Source organism: Conger conger, chromosome 3 (assembly GCF_963514075.1).
Source record: "Conger conger chromosome 3, fConCon1.1, whole genome shotgun sequence".
NCBI classification, from domain to species: domain Eukaryota; kingdom Metazoa; phylum Chordata; class Actinopteri; order Anguilliformes; family Congridae; genus Conger; species Conger conger.
In genome coordinates this window covers 62,967,919-62,989,022 of record NC_083762.1, presented here as the reverse complement: position 1 = coordinate 62,989,022, position 21,104 = coordinate 62,967,919, and the positions used below count along the sequence as shown (strand labels likewise).

The 21,104-nt window shown below is 40.5% G+C and overlaps 2 protein-coding genes across 4 annotated transcripts; one reads left to right on the top strand and one right to left on the bottom strand.

Moving 5' to 3' along the window:
* Positions 1–468: 468 nt before the first annotated feature.
* u2af1 (U2 small nuclear RNA auxiliary factor 1) lies at positions 469–9,643 on the bottom strand. Of its 3 annotated transcripts, XM_061235627.1 has the most exons (9): positions 9,526–9,556; positions 8,046–8,133; positions 6,066–6,132; positions 4,470–4,536; positions 3,234–3,283; positions 2,567–2,665; positions 1,602–1,735; positions 1,226–1,321; positions 469–770 (listed from the first exon to the last, which is right to left on the bottom strand). In XM_061235627.1, exons 5-9 carry the CDS (start codon positions 3,261–3,263, stop codon positions 641–643), a joined length of 489 nt encoding a protein of 162 aa, XP_061091611.1. In that variant the 5' UTR covers positions 3,264–3,283; positions 4,470–4,536; positions 6,066–6,132; positions 8,046–8,133; positions 9,526–9,556; the 3' UTR covers positions 469–640. The 3 variants fall into 3 exon arrangements, with proteins under 3 accessions (XP_061091611.1, XP_061091612.1, XP_061091610.1); XM_061235628.1 differs by lacking the exon at positions 4,470–4,536 and having other exon boundaries at positions 9,526–9,643; XM_061235626.1 differs by lacking the exon at positions 6,066–6,132 and having other exon boundaries at positions 9,526–9,643.
* Positions 9,644–10,319: 676 nt separating this feature from the next.
* si:ch211-214p13.8 (B- and T-lymphocyte attenuator) lies at positions 10,320–15,188 on the top strand. The gene is made up of 6 exons (XM_061233511.1): positions 10,320–10,603; positions 12,683–13,024; positions 13,205–13,246; positions 13,757–13,882; positions 14,001–14,041; positions 14,202–15,188. The coding sequence occupies exons 1-6, from the start codon at positions 10,525–10,527 to the stop codon at positions 14,412–14,414; spliced, it is 843 nt and encodes a 280-aa protein (XP_061089495.1). The 5' UTR covers positions 10,320–10,524; the 3' UTR covers positions 14,415–15,188.
* The last annotated feature ends 5,916 nt before the right edge of the window (positions 15,189–21,104 follow it).

Below are 21,104 nucleotides of genomic sequence, written 5' to 3'. Positions count from 1 at the left end.
GAAGTGCTGAAATCAACCATCATCTCCGAGAGCAGGCAAGCTCTTTCTGCCAGAAAATGTTACATCAATATTCTTCAGAAAAACAAACTATTACAACAAGCTATTGAACGACTGTGCTCCGACGTGCTGCTTTTTTCTGTTTGTTGCCAAATTGTTCCTATGCTCAAGGGAACAACTGCAGCACTCCAGCTGGGAGTCAAACCCCCATCTTCTGAACTACAAGCCCAGCTGCCTAGCCATTGATTCACTGTCACCATTAAACGGAGTAATGTACTCTGGATAAGTGTCAGCTAATGACATGTAATATAACAAGAACAAATTGCATTTACATTGCACCTTTAATGAACTCAAGATTTTGGGAAGTTTGCCTCAACCAGTGTTGGGCTAGTGGGAAGCATGATACACAGTCAATTATCGAGAAAAGCAGTTCAGAAAAGTTCTGCTTTTAATAACCACAGGAAGCCAAACTCATTTACTAGAAAGTTATTTTTATTGAGAAAGCAAGCTTTTTAAGTTCTTAAAAAAAAAAAGAGGGGGGGGGGGAGGGGATAAGAAAAAAAGGGAAACGGTTCGGTCACATTTTGGTCATTGGGATACGATTCTAAGCTGGAGGAGGAGGCAGGAGAAGTCGGGTATCCACTCAGAATCTTCCAGAACGCTCGCGGTCCCTTGACCTCCGCCTCTCCCGATCCCGACCGCCTCTGCCCCGGTCCCGGGAGCGGGAACGTCGTTGTTGCGGTTGTTCGCGAGACCGTGAGCGAGAGCGATGCCTGTAGGGGAAAATGGGATAATACAGCAATGGAAACAAACAAGCCTAGTTTAATGCACATGCTTGTCTTTGGAGATTCATACGTTTAGGACCAGAAGATCAGCAGAGCAGAAAGAACGAATCAGCAAATGACACACAATGTGAAGACTAACCCCCCCACCCAAAACTTTGAGGACCAAGAAGCAGATAAGCTGTCCAAATTGTAGCTAGCCAATAAGAGAGATCATTATCAAGCTAGCAATACAGCCAACACATAAGTGACATGACAAAATTAACAAAACAGACAGGCAAATGCATAATCACATGAGACCACTCAGAGGACAAGGAGAAGCTCTTGCCCCTCCCACAGCCTCATACACTTTGAACGACCCATCAAACGAAACACGCTGGCCTTGTGGACAGGGGTAATAAACCTTGCTGGTTGGCTGCACTAGTAAATAGACCTCACAGACTCACCTTTTATTGCGGCGACGACCATACAACTCCCTGCGTAGCTCACGAGAGATGGGCTTCAGATGCATGAAGTTGCAGAATCCTCCTCGAGTGCACTCCCTGTGTTCAGATTAGGCAACTGCAATTAAACTCGCCGCAATAGCATTCTAATAGCAGTTCAAGTAAGAACAGGCGATAATAAAATGACCATTTTTATTGATTTGATTAGTTCTTTTAATAGCACAGAGCTCTGAAGCGTTATAGCATGACAGCAACACCTCTACACCTCAAGAAAATCGAAATGCTCTTGGAAAACAAATCTCAGAAGTGTAGCCTCCTGTCAATGCAAAAGGAACTTTAAACAGGCTTCAAAACACCGATAAGCAGAGGAGACACTCACCCCATCTCGTATTGGCGGCAGCAGGCCTCCCTGAAGTCAGTAACCGGAGAGAGCTCTGCATGGATGGGCTGACCATTGAACCACCGGTTATTCAGGTCCATGACCGCTTTCTCTGCGTCCTCCTCACGGCGAAACTACGGTCGCAGAATAGCCAGCAACAAAGTCAAGAGAAACTCGATTTCCTTTGCATCTTTCTTCCCACTTCTGATGCAGTGCCCTCAGGTTAAATCTAAGAAGGCTAACAAGCTTCTGGCTGACAAGCATCAATTTACTGAGTTCATTGTGCTTGCCACAGTTTTCCCAACTCAAGTTTTTACCACTAATGCTAAGCTTCAAGGTTAAACATTTGCACAGGTTAATGTTTGACTTCTGTGCACGTGTAATTATTTGAACAGATTTATGAAATATAATATAGGTGGTCTAACAATAAGCGGGGCCCTGTGATGATGGGAAATTGAAAGCTTCAATCACCATCAAGGCATAAGTAATTATTCAGCTAAATAAAACAAAGCAAACAATTCATAAAAGATAACATTGTACATTACATTATTGGCATTTAGCAGACGCTCTTATCCAGAGTGACGTACAGTTGATTAGACTAAGCAGGAGACAATCCTCCCCTGGAGCAATGCAGGGTTAAGGGCCTTGCTCAAGGGCCCAACGGCTGTACGGATCTTATTGTGGCTACACCGTGATTAGAACCACCGACCTTGCGTGTCCCAGTCATTTACCTTAACCACTACGCTACAGGCCGCCCCTGTACTTTCTCTAGATGTCACACCCACTTAATGTTTGTCATTTGCTATGAAATTTTGGCACTTTTATGGGGCTGAATGAAATAAGCTTGACTGACTGCTTGGAGAGTGCACAGATGCAGTCAAAAACAGGCAAACCGATTATCATGTCTCCTGTAGGGGGACCACACACGGTCAGACCACTTTTCCCTCTGGAGCAAGTACACTCACCTTCACATACACATTCCCAACCAGGTGATCCCCCAGGTTATCGCATACGTTCATCTCCTCCACCTCCCCGTACTTCTCCTCCATCTCAGTGAAGACCTCCTGAGGACAGGGGAAACACACCTGGTTGGCCGCGGGTACAACTAAATGGCAAAAGCCTGTAAAGCAGTGTATTCAAATTCTGTAGGCCTGCGGTGTGTGCTGGCTTTCAGCCTGCCGCAACACTTAAGCGCTTAATTCAACTTAAGCTTCAAAGAGTCTGCGCACCTCATTTACAAGTATTACACTCCTTGCCAAACTTTAAAAATAAACACAAAACCCTGTAGACTGCAGCCATCCAGGACTGGAGTTTGAGACTCCTGCTGTGGCATAATATAATATTTAAATATTTAAATAGTCTGTTCCTGAAAACCAGTAGAAACCCGAGGTGAGTGGGGAAAAAAAAAAAAAAAAATCAGATTGAGCCCAAGACCATTATTATGGAGATTACTCAGAATAACTGACTGCACCTTTGGATGCCCTTCTCTAACAAACCCTTACACATGCAAATGTTGTGAAATCGACAGCACTGGGTAAGCATGAATGCCCTTTTCAGTTATAGAGGACCAGCAGACACATAGGCAGTGAACAGGTCAGGGCACAGGCTGCTGCAACATCAGAGGGCCCTCACCTCAAAGAACTCATCGTAGTGCTCCTGCATCTCCACATCACTGACCGCACCTAAGCAACAGCGCAAAGGCAAAACAAAAAGAACCACCAATTAGAGATAGGTCAGGAAAAAAAAACTATTAAAAAATAGTTTTAACTAAATTTAAATTTCACAGTAATTCATTAAAATAAAAAAGTACTTTGCGAATCAGATTCCTCTTTAGTTGTATACATTTCAAATGCAAACAATTCAATTAAATCTGCATCCACTCCATCGTGATACAAATCAGACCACATTACATTTAAAAACAGGTGCAGAAATTGATGTTGTATAAAAAAAATGCAAACAATTCCCCCTTGAAAACATACAGAAAGGACAGAGAATGCCACTAATAAAAAAATTCTCAGTCGTCCGTGGGGACAGCAAGGAGAGTGAGAGAGAAAGAGGAGAAAGGGAGAACAAGACAGAAAATGCCCCCAAGACGGTGTGCTTAAACAAAGAGCACCTGAAATGTGCCCCCACCCCCACCATTGTGAGGAATGTATACTAAGAGCTAAAGAATGAGGCACAGCCACTAGGCCAAGTCAGATCAGAGTGCAGCTGGTTAATGCATGCGCACACATCTCGTTTGAAAGGGGGCAACACTCCCTTGTCCTGTCCATAAGATTCCATTTAGTGTCAAAAGCATAATAGAAAAAGAAAAAAACAGCAGAAATAAAAAATAAAATAAATAAATTTTAAAAGTTTGTACCTAACACGCAAAAGTGACAACCACAAACTTGACTGAGTGGCAACAAAAGTATCCTGTAAAGCTATGTTTTGTTTAGTGCCCCCCCCCCCCCCCCCCCCATCTTAAATGACAGCTACATACATAAGTGAGGACTTGGCAATAATGCCTCCCTGTTGATTACCTAATTATAGTCAAACTTCTCCTGCTCAATAGTCAACAAGCTGCATTAAAAGCAGTTTATACGCCAATTCATTGTGTACACCTATATCAATGAGGCTTGGCCATTGGCATCCAGGCAATTAGGCTTCAGCAGAGGCAAGGCCTTGCAAAGCATTGCTAAGGGCTTGGCTACTTCTGAAGTTCTCACTCATGGAAAAATGTGCAGCTAATGAGCACCATTTTCAGACAGAAATAAAACAATGGCCAAAAGAGTGGTGCAGGCACATACACAGAATAAGTAGTGGCGGCATTAAAACATCAATAACAGTGAAAATACCGTAGGATCCTGCAAACAAGAGGCAACTTACAGCGCAAACCATCAGCAGACTGGGCAGTGTTTTGAGGGTTACGGTAAATGTTCAAGAGGGCAATAGTCTGAAATAGAAAATGTACATTTTTTGTGATCAATTTTTTTTTTTCTGTTCAACAAATCAAAGAGGTTCCCTTCGAAAGTCCAAGGTTCCCTTCGAAACCATGCACATGTAAACCAAAACCCCCCCAACCCTGGCCAGGTGTGGGAGGAGAAGGGGCTTAGAGGAAGCTGAAAGAGAAGGGTTAGGAGAAACCACAGGCCGTCCTGGGCTTCAAACACACTGTTTATTATGAGGAACACAAAACTTGTTTAAGCATAGCCTCAAACTAAAACTTGTTCAGCAATAAAGCTGAAGAATGAAGTGAGTTCTGGCAGTACTGTTCCATTGGGAGCCTTAGAAAAGCCAAATGAGCTTTGACGAGAAGCAGCGTGTGCCAATTCTGAAGTCGTCATGGGAGAACAGACCAACATTTTCCAGAGTCACTAAATGAGACACTCCTGTGAAACAGCACACAGACAACGAGACTTACCTGCGTGGCAGCGAGAGGCAATGCGTCAGCTCTGCTAGACGGGGCTCAACACATAGCTACGCCTCGCACGGCCCAACTGGGCCAGAACTACCCTCAACCGGCGTGGGGTGGGGTGGGTCTATGGTTCGACCGCATTCAAACTTCACATCCACTGAGCAGACACTACCGCCATCTTTTTAGGACAGTTAAATTTGGAAACTAAAACTACTTTTTCCGCACAAGTTAAGATGAAGATCACTGCACTCAATGAGAAAAATACTGCTGCCGTCATTGAGGGGGCCAGTGTAGAATGAAGCAGGCATTTATGTGGAATCGGGAGACATCTGCAAGTGAAACTAGCAGTGGCACACGCATTCATGTCATTAGCCATGGCAGGATATTCAGTGGCAACACCATAATTGTTTAATAAAAGCTGTAATATACGGTGTATATTTCAGTTACTCGGCTAATGGGGGGGGGGGGGGGGGGGGGGGGAAGGGCTTTGTGAGATGATGATAAATAAGACCATCAAGCCATTGCACTCAACTGGTAAGTATTTTAAGAATGTTCCAGGTTCTTCTAAAAAAAAAAAAAAAAAAAAACACCTATCAATTTGTATTCTGCAGCCAATAGTTTGGCATAAATTAGTGTGATAATCACCTTGTTCAGAATTCACTAATCTGCAACGTGCAGATTTTTCGTTCTATGTGAACAACCTTGAAGGTCCTCCTGAGCTGAGCAGCTTATACTGAAGTTTCAAAACATGGAAATGGGAAAGCTTGAAATCCATTTGAGCCAAGGTACTTTAACAACATTTTCAGCGATAGCTTATTTATTATTGGAAAATAAATTAGCCATTTTTTTTTTGACTGGTGGCAGTGGTGATAGGGAGGGAAGTTTCAGTGCTTGGTAGTGTGCTGGACGGCCATGTTGGGGTCCCCCAACTAACAGTGCTGAGGCAGCCCCTCAAAACTCTGCCAGTTCCCGGCTCTTACGTAACCTACATTGTGGGGAAGGAAAAAAAAAAAAAAAGGATGTCTGTACCCCTAGTGCTAAAAGATTTCTCGAATTATGGGACTTACAGTGAGAGCCGTCGGCCGTCTGTGCACTGTTTTGGGGATTACGGTAGATGTTTTGAATCAAGATGGTCTGCAGAGGGAAAAATAATAAAAAAAATCAAATGGAATCCCCCTATGATTGCACTGCGAAGTAGGACTTAATTTGCGCCTCGTTGGGGGGGAACTGTTCTTTCGCCCCTTCTCACTGCTGGCATTTTGTTTTAGCGAGGAGTGAGGGAGCATGGAAGTACATTAAAAAAATAATAAATAAATATAAAATAAAATGAGAACCTAGAATTTGTAGAGGGGGTAGAGGACGGGGTACTAAGCAGAAAAGATGGTGGTTCTTTAACGCCAGGTGCTATGAAAAATACTACAAACTGACACCTACTTTTGATCCCGGTTCTGAACGCTGTAACACTGGAGGAGTAATGCAGTAAAACCAGAAACTGGCTTAATCAAGCAAGGGCGATTCGGGCTGGTACCAAAAAGGAAATCCAAGCAATATGTAGTGGAATTAAAACTGATTCACTGATTGGTTAACTCACAAAGAGACAGAATACGGGCAAGTACTCCAGATGAGCAAGTGCATGCAGGTATATATGCGTGTACATACGTGTATAAAAAATAAAATAATTTCTAAACTGATGAGTGATTTGATGCAGCCTATAAAAACCCAGCCACGCTAAGGCCAGTCAAGAGGACAGAGGGGCACAGGAGGTACAGAGTATTCCTCCAGACACCCGCCAGCTTACCCAGGAACTGGAAGGGACTGCCAGGAACCAGGGACAGTGTGTGCAGAGCAGTAGCTCAGGACACATGAGTGTGCAAGGAGGGCAGAACAAGAGCCCTGAGCCACATTAAAACAAACAGCAGTCATTCTGTGCTGCAGGTTTATAACTGTCCGAATGGAAGGACAGTTGTCACTATTTAGATAAAGTGCAGATAACGATACATGCCAAAATAAATATGCATACACACTCGTCTAAATTTGAACTTAAAGAAATGCTCCAGGGTAGTGGGAAAATTTGCAATCGTTTTGAATTTCTCAAAAGTAGTCTTAAACATGAATGATGGTGGGTATAAATGATGATTAAAAAATACAAAATCTCCACTTCAGGAATCGCAGTAACTGTGCCTAAATATTTTATAGCTTCTCAAAATAAAGCTTTGGATATAGGTTTGCCAAGTGACTGAACTTCACCACACTATGCCAATACTACTGCACTAGCTTCATACCCAGGAGGGAGAAAACACAAACTATGGGCACGTGCTGGAGAGCAGGCTGTCCCTAAATTCTGTCAGGCAACCTACTTTTGCCATTTATGCACTAAGAAACCCACATTCTTAGTGACGCGAGCAAGAGGCTTTCAAATGAATGCAGTGTTGCTTGCCCTTGATAAACCACACCTTCCTATGCAGTATTGTCGGTACCGACAGAAATAGTGGCATCTCAGAAGATTTGCACCCAAATGTGTGACCACCTACAGGCCTGGTCTGTTGTTAATGTTTGGATCCAATGGATGCAAATATGATCTGCCAATTAAGCAGTATCCAAGACAACTTTCTGTGGAAGAATGGGTCAGCATGCAGACATCAGGTTCACATTTCACAGCATGTACACATTACATTTCTTCAGCCAAGCATGAATTCTGCAACAATAAACCAAATCAATAGTTAGCATAAATACAGTGAGAAATGGCCATACATTTATCACAAAGGGAAATACAGCTGCCTAGCACATATCCACTGTGTTGCAATACACACAGGACAAGTCTTACTGATAATGTATTGCAATAATCAATCTTTAACCATTCAATATTTAATCAGTAAAAACTTGGCTGGGATTCACAACCTCTTTAAACACCCTTCCGAGTTGCAATAATGTTGTCAATATGCCTACAGTTGAGACATCAACATGTACTTTTCCCTACTTTGATAAATTGCAGGGCAGGCAGCCAAATGTTAATTCTGGTATTCTAACCAAGTGAGCGGAGCACTTACCTGGCTGAAAGTCGGCTTATTGTGCAATCTGGAACATCGGTCTCCATGACGACAGGCTCCGATTTTAAAGTAGAAAGAACAATTGACTCTGTCGGTGACAAAATTGAATCATCTCATTTAAACGAATAGCAAGCTAGTATGTCAACTAACCCAATGTTTCCATAAACTGGCAAATAACTCATTAGCTAGAACTGATGAAATATGCCTTTTGGATCTAAACCGGAGGGGCTTATGCATGGAGACTTTGGTGTGGTCGTTTCTTGCCCACCAAAATTGATTTGTTCTAACAATTTGACGAATGCTAGTAACGAACACACATTAGCCTGTAATCAGAGACAACGAAGTAATGCCATCGAATGACCATGCATGTTGTAGAAATATTGTTCAATGGATATTCATATTTGATTAGAACGACAAAGGAAAGGACAGCCAGGAGGCACTGAAAAGACCAAGAGTCGTTTATAATCCATAGACACACTCAGTTGTTGCCTAGCCATTCCGATTTACCTGGCAAATATGACAAAGTTAAGTTTGTTAGCTAAGCAATATTGAACGTTACCAATCCAAGTGAACCATCTAAAGTAACACAGCGTAAGTGATCTAGTTGGCCGTCTTTGTCTCGGTGAATACCAATTGTTTATGGATAGTATTTCTTTTTTGTTTAATCGATCGAGAAGAGCGATGTGGCTAACGTTAACTGGTTGTAAATTGGGCCAAGACTTATCCGATCATAGCATGTGAATTTGGTCGATTTGAAACCTAAACTTGCCACCTACAGCCGTTCAATCAGTTAAAGCTAGTTGGATATACAATTCACATTATTGTTATCACGGCTGGGTTACTTAAGAGAACGCATGCAGTTACTGCATAAGTTTGCTAACGTTAGAGCTAGTGAAAGCTGACGACCAACTTGCTCAAGCAGAATTATCCCTAATAATAAGTTTACCATTTATGCTTGCAACAAATGTTCTGAATTTGCACTTGGTTATAGATCACCCGTTAATTATTCATTAACGTTGAACCAGAAACAACGGAAATATAGCTAGCTAGTTCGCCAATTCACTGCAGGCAAAGTGGCAAACAATGAATCCTCTGGCCTAGCGCGGGCCAAATAACGTTAGGTAACATTAGCTAGTAGCCAGTTAGCGCGAAGTTAGTTTTCCTGTATACGCCGTGGCCGATTGTTAACTAAATAGCTATTACTTGGCAGGGGAATTAATTGGAGATCGTGCGTTTAATTTAGTTTTCGAGCGCTTAGTCGATCCATGTCCATGGGAAGCGGCTGAATTTGCGCACATGCTGCACAGTTCTCCCTCCTCGTCCCCATTCAAGCACCCCGACTGCCTTCCTTCATTGACCAGCCAGATAGCCAGGGTTCCACATATAACAAACCGATTCATATAAAGGCTAGCTAACCACTAGTACACTTCCTATGTTCTTTATGTGAAGATTCTTGGAAAAAAACTACATTTTTACTTACTTATCTTTCTCTGTACCGAAAATGGACGCCAAATACTCCGCCATCTTGAACTCCGTCAGCTACGTCGACAAACCAGCGCACTACGTCACTCACAAGTTATACACATTTTGGCGTTCTGCATACATGCGCATTAGCGTTGAATAGGTCTTGGGCAAAGCGCTGATGTTTAAACTTGACCACTAGGGAACGCAAAAGAGCTTTGTGATCAAGGCAGCGCCAGGAATAACGTAATACCTTTTTATTAATATGTAGCAAATAATTATTAAATGATATAATATATAACGGATATGTAATATACAATAGTTTTTGACGTTTAATAATATGGCCGTAGATAACGTGATTTACTTTGTTGTAAATCTTTGTGTTCGACCGAGGCTAGCTACTTCAAAGTAATTTATGTAACATTTACGCCAGAGTTTGGGCGATACATTATGAGAAAAATTTTATAACAAAGAATTATTCACTCGCCCTTGTCATTCACATCAGTCAAATAAGACGTGAGTTCCATGTCCTTCATTAGTCAAGATATAGGCATAATCTCTACACAAGAGGGTGCCAATGTAAACATTTTGAAGCTTGGACCTTTCTAACCAGGTCGAAACCAATGCAGAAGTTGTACAATTCATAGTATTTTAATTTTATTTTCTAAATGAAAATCAATTAAAAATGTGCTGATATACACATGTTGAATCATATCATATTGGGGTTTGATCTACAAGTAATTTCTATTGTCATTCCATCGTCTTTGTTCAAGGGGAGGAGCTCTGCAGAAACCACATATGAGGAAAGGAAAGAGAAAGGAAGAGAGACACAGTCAGTGAAAATACATTCTGCAGAGCAGTTGACTAGTACTGCAGTGATATGAAGTTTGCTGAACTGACATGTGTGTACAGACACTGACACAGTGAAGGTGATGGGTTACCTGTGCTGATTCCCAGAAGCCCTCTTCTCCAAGAGCCCATCTGTGGACAGAGGAAGACTGGCCTGCTGCTGGCAAGGATGAGGCCCCGAATGGAGAGGCCCAGCCTGGCTCTGTCCCTTCTGCTGCTGGTTATATACTGCCCTGGAGATTTGTGGGGTAAGTATGGCCTTAAGTATGACCCTTCTCACAAACAAAGTAAGACCACTTCTGGTCAGTGTGATACAATTATGGAATGATGTCTGGTTTATTATTAACAGTCAAGTGAACGTTGATGTAACAGTGTTCCCTGTCAAATCAGATGTACAATCAGTGATTACTTTATTAGGTAAATATTTACACTAGTTTGTTAATGATATGTAATCAAACAATCATGTGGCAGAAACTCAATGCATAAAAAGCATGCAAATATGGTCATGAAGTTCAGTTATTGTTCAGACCAAACAGCGGAATGGAGAAGAAATGTCATCTAAGTGACTTTGACCATGGAATGATTGTTGATACCTAATAAAGTGCTCACTGATTGTATACTACGTGTGTGTGTACTGTATGTTAAAGACCACCATTGAGAAGGGGAGCTATCTCCTCTGTTATGCGAATTTACACCCTTTCCAGTCTCCTCAGATGTTTGGGGACTTTTTGGTGTTTGACGTGTTTTGTGGGGTGCAGCCAAACATATTTTTTCTTTGTTTTCATTGTGTGAATGATGCTATTTTTTTCAAAAAAAAAGAAGAAGATTTGAACATATGACTTCTTGTGTGTCAGTTTCACTGATGTTTGTTACCACAGCCTGACAGTAATTCCCACCTTTACCCCCACTTCTCTGAGCACCATGTGAATTGCCCCCTTGCGTGTATGAAATGTCCACGAATAACTACAGGGTCAAAGTAAGGACTCATTTCTAAAAAAAAAGGGCAATCCTGTGTTACCTAACAGACCAAATGGGCACACACACACACAGACACACACCCACACACACAGCTCTAATACTATTTTCTGTATGTGCGGGCATCCGAGACTAGCCAAGGAGACATGTTGGAGTTCATGTGGACATGTTTTCAGCAGTGATGTATGTGGGTTTATAAAAAAAAGACACACAGTGTTTAGATGAAGTTAAACAGACAGGAAGGGCTCTGCTTCTTTGGCTGATTGTATGTCTTGTACAGCTGTTTTGAGTGTCAGAATGAGAATGAGATCTGCCCCAAAGGCTCAAACAGCACCGCTGTAAAAGAACAGGGAAACGATTACAGTTGGCACTAATGATACATAGAAACATACTGGCCTAACTTCTGGATTTCAAACAAGACTATGCAGGTCTACCCACTGTCCATTAAGTCATCCATATAGAGTCATCCGAGTGATCTAAAAAAAAAGTGTGCACTTTATCATTGTCTTAAGAAAGCTTTAGAGCTGGGGTAACTAACCCTGTTCCTGGAGATCTACCATCATGTAGGTTTTAATTTTAACCTAACGTGACACACCTGTTTTTACTACTCAACAACATCTCTAGCCATTGAATGCAGCAAGCTGTGTTAGCGTATTATTAAAAGCATGTTAAAAACCTTTTTTTTTCATGTTTCTTGCTGTATTGTGAAATCAGTCTGACAGAACTGTAGGGGAAAATTGTGAACTCGTAGAGTCAGAAACTGTGTGTGTTATGGGGGAAAGTGTTTCCATGCTGATAGGTGACTGTATCTGACTTTTTCACTGTCCCACACAAAAGGTTCTTTCCATTCGAGTGGGTAGAGCAACACTAACAACTCTGACCTGTGGGGAGGTGAACAGAAGAGCCCCCGCTGGCATTTCAAATCAGGGTATTATAAGACAGCAAACTTCGGGAGCAGCAAACTTCCGACTTCTGTAGCAACTCTGACTCTCACCTTATAAAACTCCCACCTCAATTTCCCAGACGGATTACATTTCGATCAATTGATTTGGTTTGTGATTTAATTTGCTTTACACTAACACAAATCAGTTAGGATTTGAAGGTACACTTCTAGTGCAGCACATCTTCTTCACTTAACATTTGTGGGTGAGGGTTGGGCAACTGAAACCAACACAGCAGCCGTTTAAATCCCTGACACCACAAAAATAATTGGAACAGCTACTTGTAATCTATGAGGAGCAGCTGTTACAGTTGTTATGAAGTTCTGTGGTTTAAGTGTTTTAGGCTTGAGGTTTAAAGTCCTGCTCAGTTGGATGACATTTCCCTGTTTTTTTTTATTTTTTTATTGCTAGGACACAACAAAATGAAATGTACTCCAAGTGTTCAAATAAAGCGCCATACAAGATATAAGGCTGTGGAAAAAGAATCCCTGAAGATTACCTGTCCTGTATACAGCTGTGGCCAGACTTTCAACCTTGCCTGGTGTAGACTTGACAATGTGGACTTCTGCAGACCTGTAAACATAACACACAGCATCAAATATGGGTTGGAAAAACCTAAAGAAGTTGGGGAATTGGATTATTTCTTCCTGTTTTTTGCAAATATAAGCTTGGATGACGCTGGGAGATACAGGTGTGGCATCTCCAATTTTGTCAGCAAGTATGTTAGTCATTCCATCACTGTCAATTTTACAGGTGAGTAATCAAGTCTGTCTTTTTGTTTGCTTGTTTGAATTTACAAAACAGGTTTAATTTATTGATTAAGTGAACAGATACAAATCTCTAAAAAGATACAAATCTCTAACTGGAGTTACAATACAGATTTTACTGTTCACTGCACAAGAGAATCACATGTTCAATCTCAATTTTTTTCAGAGTCTCTTGACAATGGGAATGAAAACAGCTACAGCAGCAAAAGTAAGAGTATGAGGATATTTTTACTGGCGTTTACCAATTTCTGGGACTGTTTGGAAAAGTGGTTGAAAAGAAAAACAAAATAAAATTGAAAAACACAAAATAAAATTAGTTGGAGCAATTAGCTGGAGCAAGATTAATGGTTTCTTACATGCTAAAATGTATGTTTTCCTTTTAATTTGTAATATTATATAGATTTATTTTGTAATATTTTGAATGGTATTGTGTTGTCCACATTTTATTACATTCATTAAGTAACCACTCTTATCAAGAATGACTTATAATGTAATAGATAATTCACCTTTATATAATTCACCTTTATATCAGCATTTATCTGCGCAATAATGACCAACTTCCAAAAACCTGTGAGTAAAGATGCAACGAAAAGCACAAGTGCAAATTATGCTCATCAAAAAATCCTGAAAAATACCATAACCTTAATCTATGAAGTATTACTATAGCTTGAACTTTGAAAGTGGTGGGCTGCTGAAAAGCTTTGTGTTTCCATCACAGGCATATTAACAGAGGAAGAACTTCAAGGCTACAACTGGATTCCTTACTTTTCCATCTGTACTATCATACTAGCCGTGGTCATCATGGTGATGATGATTTCCTTTTTGTGCATATATGGATGTAAACGTGAGTTAGACTTGGGCAATGCTACACTGCTTACCAGCCACTCTGAGTGTGAGAGCTTTGATACAGTACTATATGACTTAACAAACACAAATAACGGGTACATTTATTTCACTAATAGGATTACAAGGATCAAGAAATGCACATGCAAGCTGCTGTCAGGTAAAGCATATTGTAAATCTGTGATTGTGTAAATCTGAAATGTGTGTTGCAATGCCGCTTTCCAGCAAAAAGAAAAAATCTTAAATGAATGGAGGGCAGGTTTGTCTCCATTATTTGTAAAAAAAGGAGGAAATCTGATTGATCTCTCTTCTGTTTATAGTACAACGCCACAAAGGATATGCATGGGATAAGCACAGCCAATCAGACAACTGTTGACAGGAACAGCAGTCATGCCCATGACAATGAGCTGGACAGGCATGAGAGTTCCATGATATATGTGACCTTGAACAACCAGTCCAGACAAGAGGGCTCTGCTCACAGATCCGTTGCGCTGGAAGACCATACAGAGTACGCCACCATCCGGGTCTCCTGATCCCAGATCAGCGCTATGTTCAGGTATTGACGGGTCATAAATTCATGACTGGTTCACAGCATGTCTAAGATGCTCACAGGATGATTGTAGGATTTTCATGTCATTGACATCTCAGAGGTTTGTTCTAGATGTACTCACAAACAACCACAATCAGTTCCTGACATGAGGAATGTGTGTTGCCTGCTTGTTTGTGCATGTTCAAGGAACGTTTGTGATCGGCACGATATGTTTAATGAATGTTGGGATTTTAAATGCTTGCATTATTGTTTGCAGCTCAGGAAGTATTTGGGATATTAAGATATTAAGATTTTGCTGCAGAGTTTAGACTCTCAGGAGGTGCGCTAATATTGTACTTAATTTATTTCTTAGTCTCTGTGTCATGGTAAAATGACTTGACCAAGCAGAAATAAATCTGCCTTGGTTAATTAAGGTGTGAGTGTGCATGTTTTCATTGCATGTCTCTGTATATCAGTGTAAAGGTGAATGTTCAACTTCGACTGGTGCTTTGTATCTATGTTATTTAACTCCATTAAAGTTAAATAACAAACACAGTCAAAATGGTGATTCTCTATATACCTATCCATATGAGCACTATCAGTCTTGATATGATTTCCTGAGACTGGTTGAACCAGGCCATGTTCTTGTCCAGTAAGTAATTTCTGTTTAGCCTGCTGACCTCAATTAAAATTCTCAGAAAAACTCTGAATTTAGCTTTCCATCAGCGTTGTTTGGTTGTTAGGTTCTATAATAAAGACTTTTATATACCATTTAAAACACTTGCTTGTGCTTGTCTGTGGTCTGTGAGTCATGCCTCAAGCTTGCTAAGCTGATACATAATTAGAAAGTTTAAAGATTTTTAAAAATAATGCAAACACAGATTATTTGTCACTCCATACCTCAATAAACTCACACTTTTAAAGGAAGTTTCACTTTCTGGCACAATAAAATCTACACACACTCACAGACAAATATCATTTGAATCAAAGGAAACGAGAGAGCTCATGTCAGAGAGCATTAACCACAGCAAGGTATAAATGAAAGAGGGGCATGTGGAAGGGTGGGAGCAATAGTTGCTAGGTGAGAAAACGTCAACAACACCAGATTGAACCACTAGTAGTGGAAACTAAAAAGTGGAAACTAAAAAAGATCAGTTACTGCAGAAGTACATCAAGGGGAATGAACAAGACCTTGTTTATTCTCATCTAATTTAAAGAAGTTAAACCACCAGACCATAAAACAGTTCAGAGCATTGGCCAAATATAAATAATCTTTGATGCCATAGGATGAAAGGCAGGTGGCTGTAGTTTTTTCGCCACTGCTAGCACCGCAACCACCGTGTGTCTCACTCAAGGCAAAGCAAGACTGTCTTTTCACCCCCAGGAACAGTAAAGAGCACATGCAGAATTAATGTGGTTAGACAAGATACAAGATGAGCGCCTCATTACCAAAGGTTTTGCATTTCACTACACCGAGGCCAAGAATTCTGAGAAAACCAGAATTTTCTTATACTGTAACATTTTAGCAGAATTTTATGTAGAATGAGTCTGGGTTTTTTTATGAAATGTGTGGATAGTATGGACTCTCTGGTGTTTAATGTTCAGTGTTATCTAATGACACTGTTATACAAGTTGCTTTTAAACTGACCATATCTCCAGGTGATCTTTGTTTTGTTAACAAATGTTTTTAATTTCATTTGTATACTGTTTTCATTTGTAATTACAATACAAAATAAAAATGTAAAAATAGTGTCAATCCCAAGTTTTCCACAGTTTATAATGCCATATTTCATATTAAAGGAAAGGTTTTCTGCAGTTTGGGAGAACAAGATTATAAGAAATATACAGTATACACATAATAAAAGAGACAATGTTTCCAGGAAAAAAATATTTCAGACTGAGATGAAATTACACTTATGACAAACAATTGAAATAAAGAAACAATAACTGTTTGGTTCAACCAAACATTCTGGGGTAATACTGCCTAAACAATGGTGTAATAATTTGGAGCTAGTATCTAGTAAAGTAATTGAATACATTGAACATAAAATAAATATACGATACTTATTTGATCATATATTTAAATGTGTACTGTTGCTTGTCTTTGGCTTCTTATCACCACTGAGGCCTTAATCTATTCGATTTCAGTGAACATTGTCCTTTGCATCAGCAGAACAAATGTGGTTATCGCCTGGTTGAAATGCTGTCCTTAATTGCACAATAGCTCATAATGGTTATGCTCAGCAGCAGTCTGTAGGTTCTACTTATTCACATTGTCTTTGTTTTTGCACTAGCGATTACTTCGAACAACTCACTTTGTGGATTTAATACCCGGGTCTGAGCAGAAACCCACGTAAGAGCTCATAGCAACAGGATGCGGTATGTTCAGCATGTGCCTATTGCGGTTGTAAAGTGATAAAGAAAATATGTCACAAAAGTGTAAAAAAAAAAAGAAAGTATTTTAGGACCAATGACTGACAAGTGGAAAGTCGCTGAGGTTTGTACATTTCTGAGCTGTTACTTCAGAGTGAACACTAAACTATAGAGGTGGGGTCTATGTTCAGGGCATGGGTGGAGTGGGGTCTATGTTGTGCTCTCAAGCTGTTCTCTGCTCTGTCAGCTTGCGATGTCATGTGGCAAAACTATTGTTCCTCACACAAGCACTGGAGGTTTGCTACTGTCTAAGGTGTCAGTGAGAGGTGTCTTGCTTGCGTGTGTATGTGTGTTGTGTGGGTGTGTGCATGAGAGAGAGTATCTGTATTGTGTGTGTGCATTTCTGTGTGTATGCATTTCTGTAATTGTGTGTGTCTGTGTGTGCATGCATGAGTTTTTCTAGAAAATGGTTTTGCATTAAGCTTTTGCAGCACCTACTGAAATATTTAAAAACATAGTACTCAATACTATAATTTATGTTAATGCTAATATATGTTTCTGACTGACATTTTTGACAAAAATGAGTGCCATAAATATGTTTATAGGGCACTAAATATAAATGTTACCTAAACAAATGGTCATTTTATGATGTATCTTTGAAGCTCAATATCTCAAAACCACTCGCAGATAGAACCTGATAATTCCAAGGCCAAGATTTATATTTCATACAGGACAGTGACCTGAGAATGATCAATGTTGTAATTTTGCCTTAGTTTTCCACAATCTCAATCAATCAGCAGTCATAAGACAACTTACAGTGTTACAAACACACCATGACCAATTCCAATTGCTGCCTGATGTTTCTCTATTAGAAAAACCTGCCTGGACTGACAGACAGGGTAGCATACAAATTCTCAATACACAATGTTTACTTGTAACATTGTGATTATTTTTTTAGCTTTTGATTTCTTTCTTGCTGTTTTATATTTGAATTCTTTAACGTTTGATTTGCACGATGCAGAGGGTTAAATCTCAGCTCTCTATTCCTGGAGTTTGGACAGCTGACTGCAGGGGGTGATGAAAAAACAAAGAGAATCCAGGCCCACAATTCCAAAATGGCAGGCTGACGCTGATGGCAGATAAGGAAACTTCCCCTCGATAAAGCCCTGGCATTTCACTTTCTATCCACTTATTTGCTTTAATAAGGAAATAATAACAATCTTGTTTTTCCAACAGAGGTGCAGGAGGTTTCAGGAGAGATTTTGTCAAAAGAAGAGAAAGATTTTATTTCTCCCCCGCTGTTATTTTTTCAATACCATGTATGAATGACAATAAACTATTCCATGTAGCACGCAAAGGTGGGCTACTCCTAAATTTATGTTCAGGGGTCAAATAACTGTACTTTAGTTTATCTTACCTGATAGTTACTGCAATAATTACCACTTGTTAACTAACTACTGTATGTAGTATGGAGTTTTCCTTCAATTACATAGTGAACAACTTATTAACTCAATTCAATTCAATTTGTAAAGCATTTTTTCATGAGTCAGTCAGAGACACAGATGGTTTACAGAGAAACAGATGAGCACTAAGTCTCAAACCACAGCAGATCTGTAAATATGGGCCCTCTGGAATATTTTCAGTGTAGCACAGTTCTTCCATAAATCTCCCGGATGGAAGAATCCTCTCCTTATGCAAGAATCAGCCGAGGGTATTGATGAAAATGAATTGAAAACAGACCAATGGAATGAATCTCTCTCTGGGTCAGTCCATATAAAAATATATCAACTCAGTAAGTATCCAATAACTGTCCACAAGCAGGTATTCAGTAGTTTGATAGGCCTCTTAGCTTACACATAATTTGCCATTGAATTAATTGAAGAAGCTATCCTTATACAGTATTTCAGAGCTAAAAACACAAATAATAAAAAATTATTTGGCATGACTCCAACACAAATTGTCATTTTGATTTAAACTCATGTGAAACACAGATGGAACATTTACTCTCAGACAGGGCCCACACAGTTGGGAGACTACATGCCTTATCTCCTGTTCTGAGATTGGCCAACTGTTTGTTGACCGTCACTATTTTCTTTGGATGACAAAAGACCTGTTTTCTTAAGCCGGCTGGAAAAGGCAAAACAGGCAAATTAACAAAGTTGCCTGAACTGGGAACTGGACTTACTGCAAGTCACTGTGATTGGAAGTGATCTCATCCAGGGAATGTTGCAGTCATGGGAAGCTGGACTCATCGTCTCCTGGGCGGGGGTGGGTGGCTGAGGCATGGACCACCATGCAGGTTTACTCACCCATCTAAAACCAGCCAGAAGGTAAAGAAAACGAGGATGCTCCACCCCTCCGTCTTTCCTTGGGAGCCTGCCTGTCTCCTGGCACGAGTGATGCTCCCTTCCATAAACGTCTCAGCCAGTTCTTGTTTTAAGTTGTTTTAAGTCAGTGACAGGCTGTCTCTGTGCACAGCCTTAAATGGACAGAAATGGCCTGTTTTGACTATGAGTATTTAAAATAAGATAGGGCATTCCAATACAACGCCCAGATAGCTGTGGTGCCCAGAAGCCTCATTTAGCAATGCAAATAAGCCGTTTGGCAGTTAACACTGAGGCATGTTTAGGACACAGACGAATGCTGGCACCTGGGTGGTATGGAAAGGCAGGCAAAATGAGGTATGGCCTTCTGGAAGCACGGCTTCCAGTCAAGCTTTTAAAAAAATCTAAAACTCGAGATCACTCTATCCTTTCGCCTTCATATTTCAGTCATGAGTGCTATGCAGAGCTATTGTAGAAGCTATTTCAGCAGCAGTAAGCCTGTATAAACAGAAACATCTGAGAAAATCTGGACGGAACGTGGATGAGATGGGCCAAACACTCACATAGTTGGTGAGAATCTCACCGCTTCTTTTGCGTGTACCTTCACTGAGGTACAAAAGGATGGATTTATGTAGAGGAACCTGGAATCTGGACACCATTTACAGGCCAACTTTTCCAAGAAGCTGCTGATCTTGAGTGGCCAATACATTCAATACATTCAGCAGCCACAGACATTACATTTTAGCAGTTAGTAAATGCTCCAATCCAGAGCATCTTTCACAGTGATCATTCTTTCATTACAACCATTCATGCATATTTACTGAAGCATTTACTTCAGGTTAAGCACCTTGATCAACTTAAAGACGAGGCAAGAGGGTTACAAGCCCACTTCCCTTACCCCTATGCTTCACCGTCACCAGAAATAAACAAACCAACTAGTCAGTAGGAAACATGTCTTGTTGTAGTATTCTTCTGCTAAGACATACCAAAAAAGGGTTAGACAGGATGTCCAGGTTTAGCATCAGTTGGTAATACAATGTTTATTCAGGTAATTTATTCATGCTATGAAGTGAAATGACACAGTTCAGCAATGCCACCAGCCTGCATTCAGGTAGTAAGCAGGGGGACATAAAAGGTGAACGATTTTGTCTGCCATACAGGTCTGTAGCCTGTGGCTTTAGGGTTTTTGTCAGCTGTTTGCTTACAGAAGCTTCATCTTTCCTTGTGAAAATCCTGGCGAAGGATGAAAGGGGGGCCTTGGTAACGAAGTGCACATGTGCCTCAGGTCTGGAAAAACAAAAGCTGAAGTGAACAGGGTTCCTTCTGATGCCAGTCAAGGCCTTCCATGAATTTATAACTAAACAGAAGAGCACATGAAATTACTTCTTCCATTCCCTTTGCAGAAGAAAAAAAAATCTGCTTGAACTTTACATTACAGGTGCAAAGCTTTTGATACTGAAAAGGAAACCACACTCAAAATTCCCAAGCAAAGAGCAATGTACATTACATCACAAGGGTTGTTGTTACTACTGGAATAACCACATTGAGGACTTCTCTTTTCTTTCGGGTTTCTGAGACGAGCCTCATTTAAATCCTAAAAACCTGCCTGCCTTCTTAATTTCCCCCTCACATGTTTCTGAGAACCTTCCTCCGCAGAGCTTTAAACAGGGTGCAAACAGGAAACTGAACCCCTGGTGAAAGGGGAAATCCGCAAAAAACTCAGTGAATGCACACCACCGCAGTCCAGCGAGAGCGATGACGCAAACAGATTGGCCTCACTCTCAGGACCAGATACGCTGAAGTTACTTATTTTTTTCTGACGTCATGCTAATCGTAAGTCACAATGATATCGCAGTCATTTTCACAAGTCTGGAGTTTTTTTTTGTCCGGTGATTAGGCATTACCTTGCAAAGGGGCGGTTGTGTACTTTTGTTGTCGCAATTTAAGGTGAAGTCTAAATAAACAGGAATTTGCCAGAAATATATATTTTTAATGTC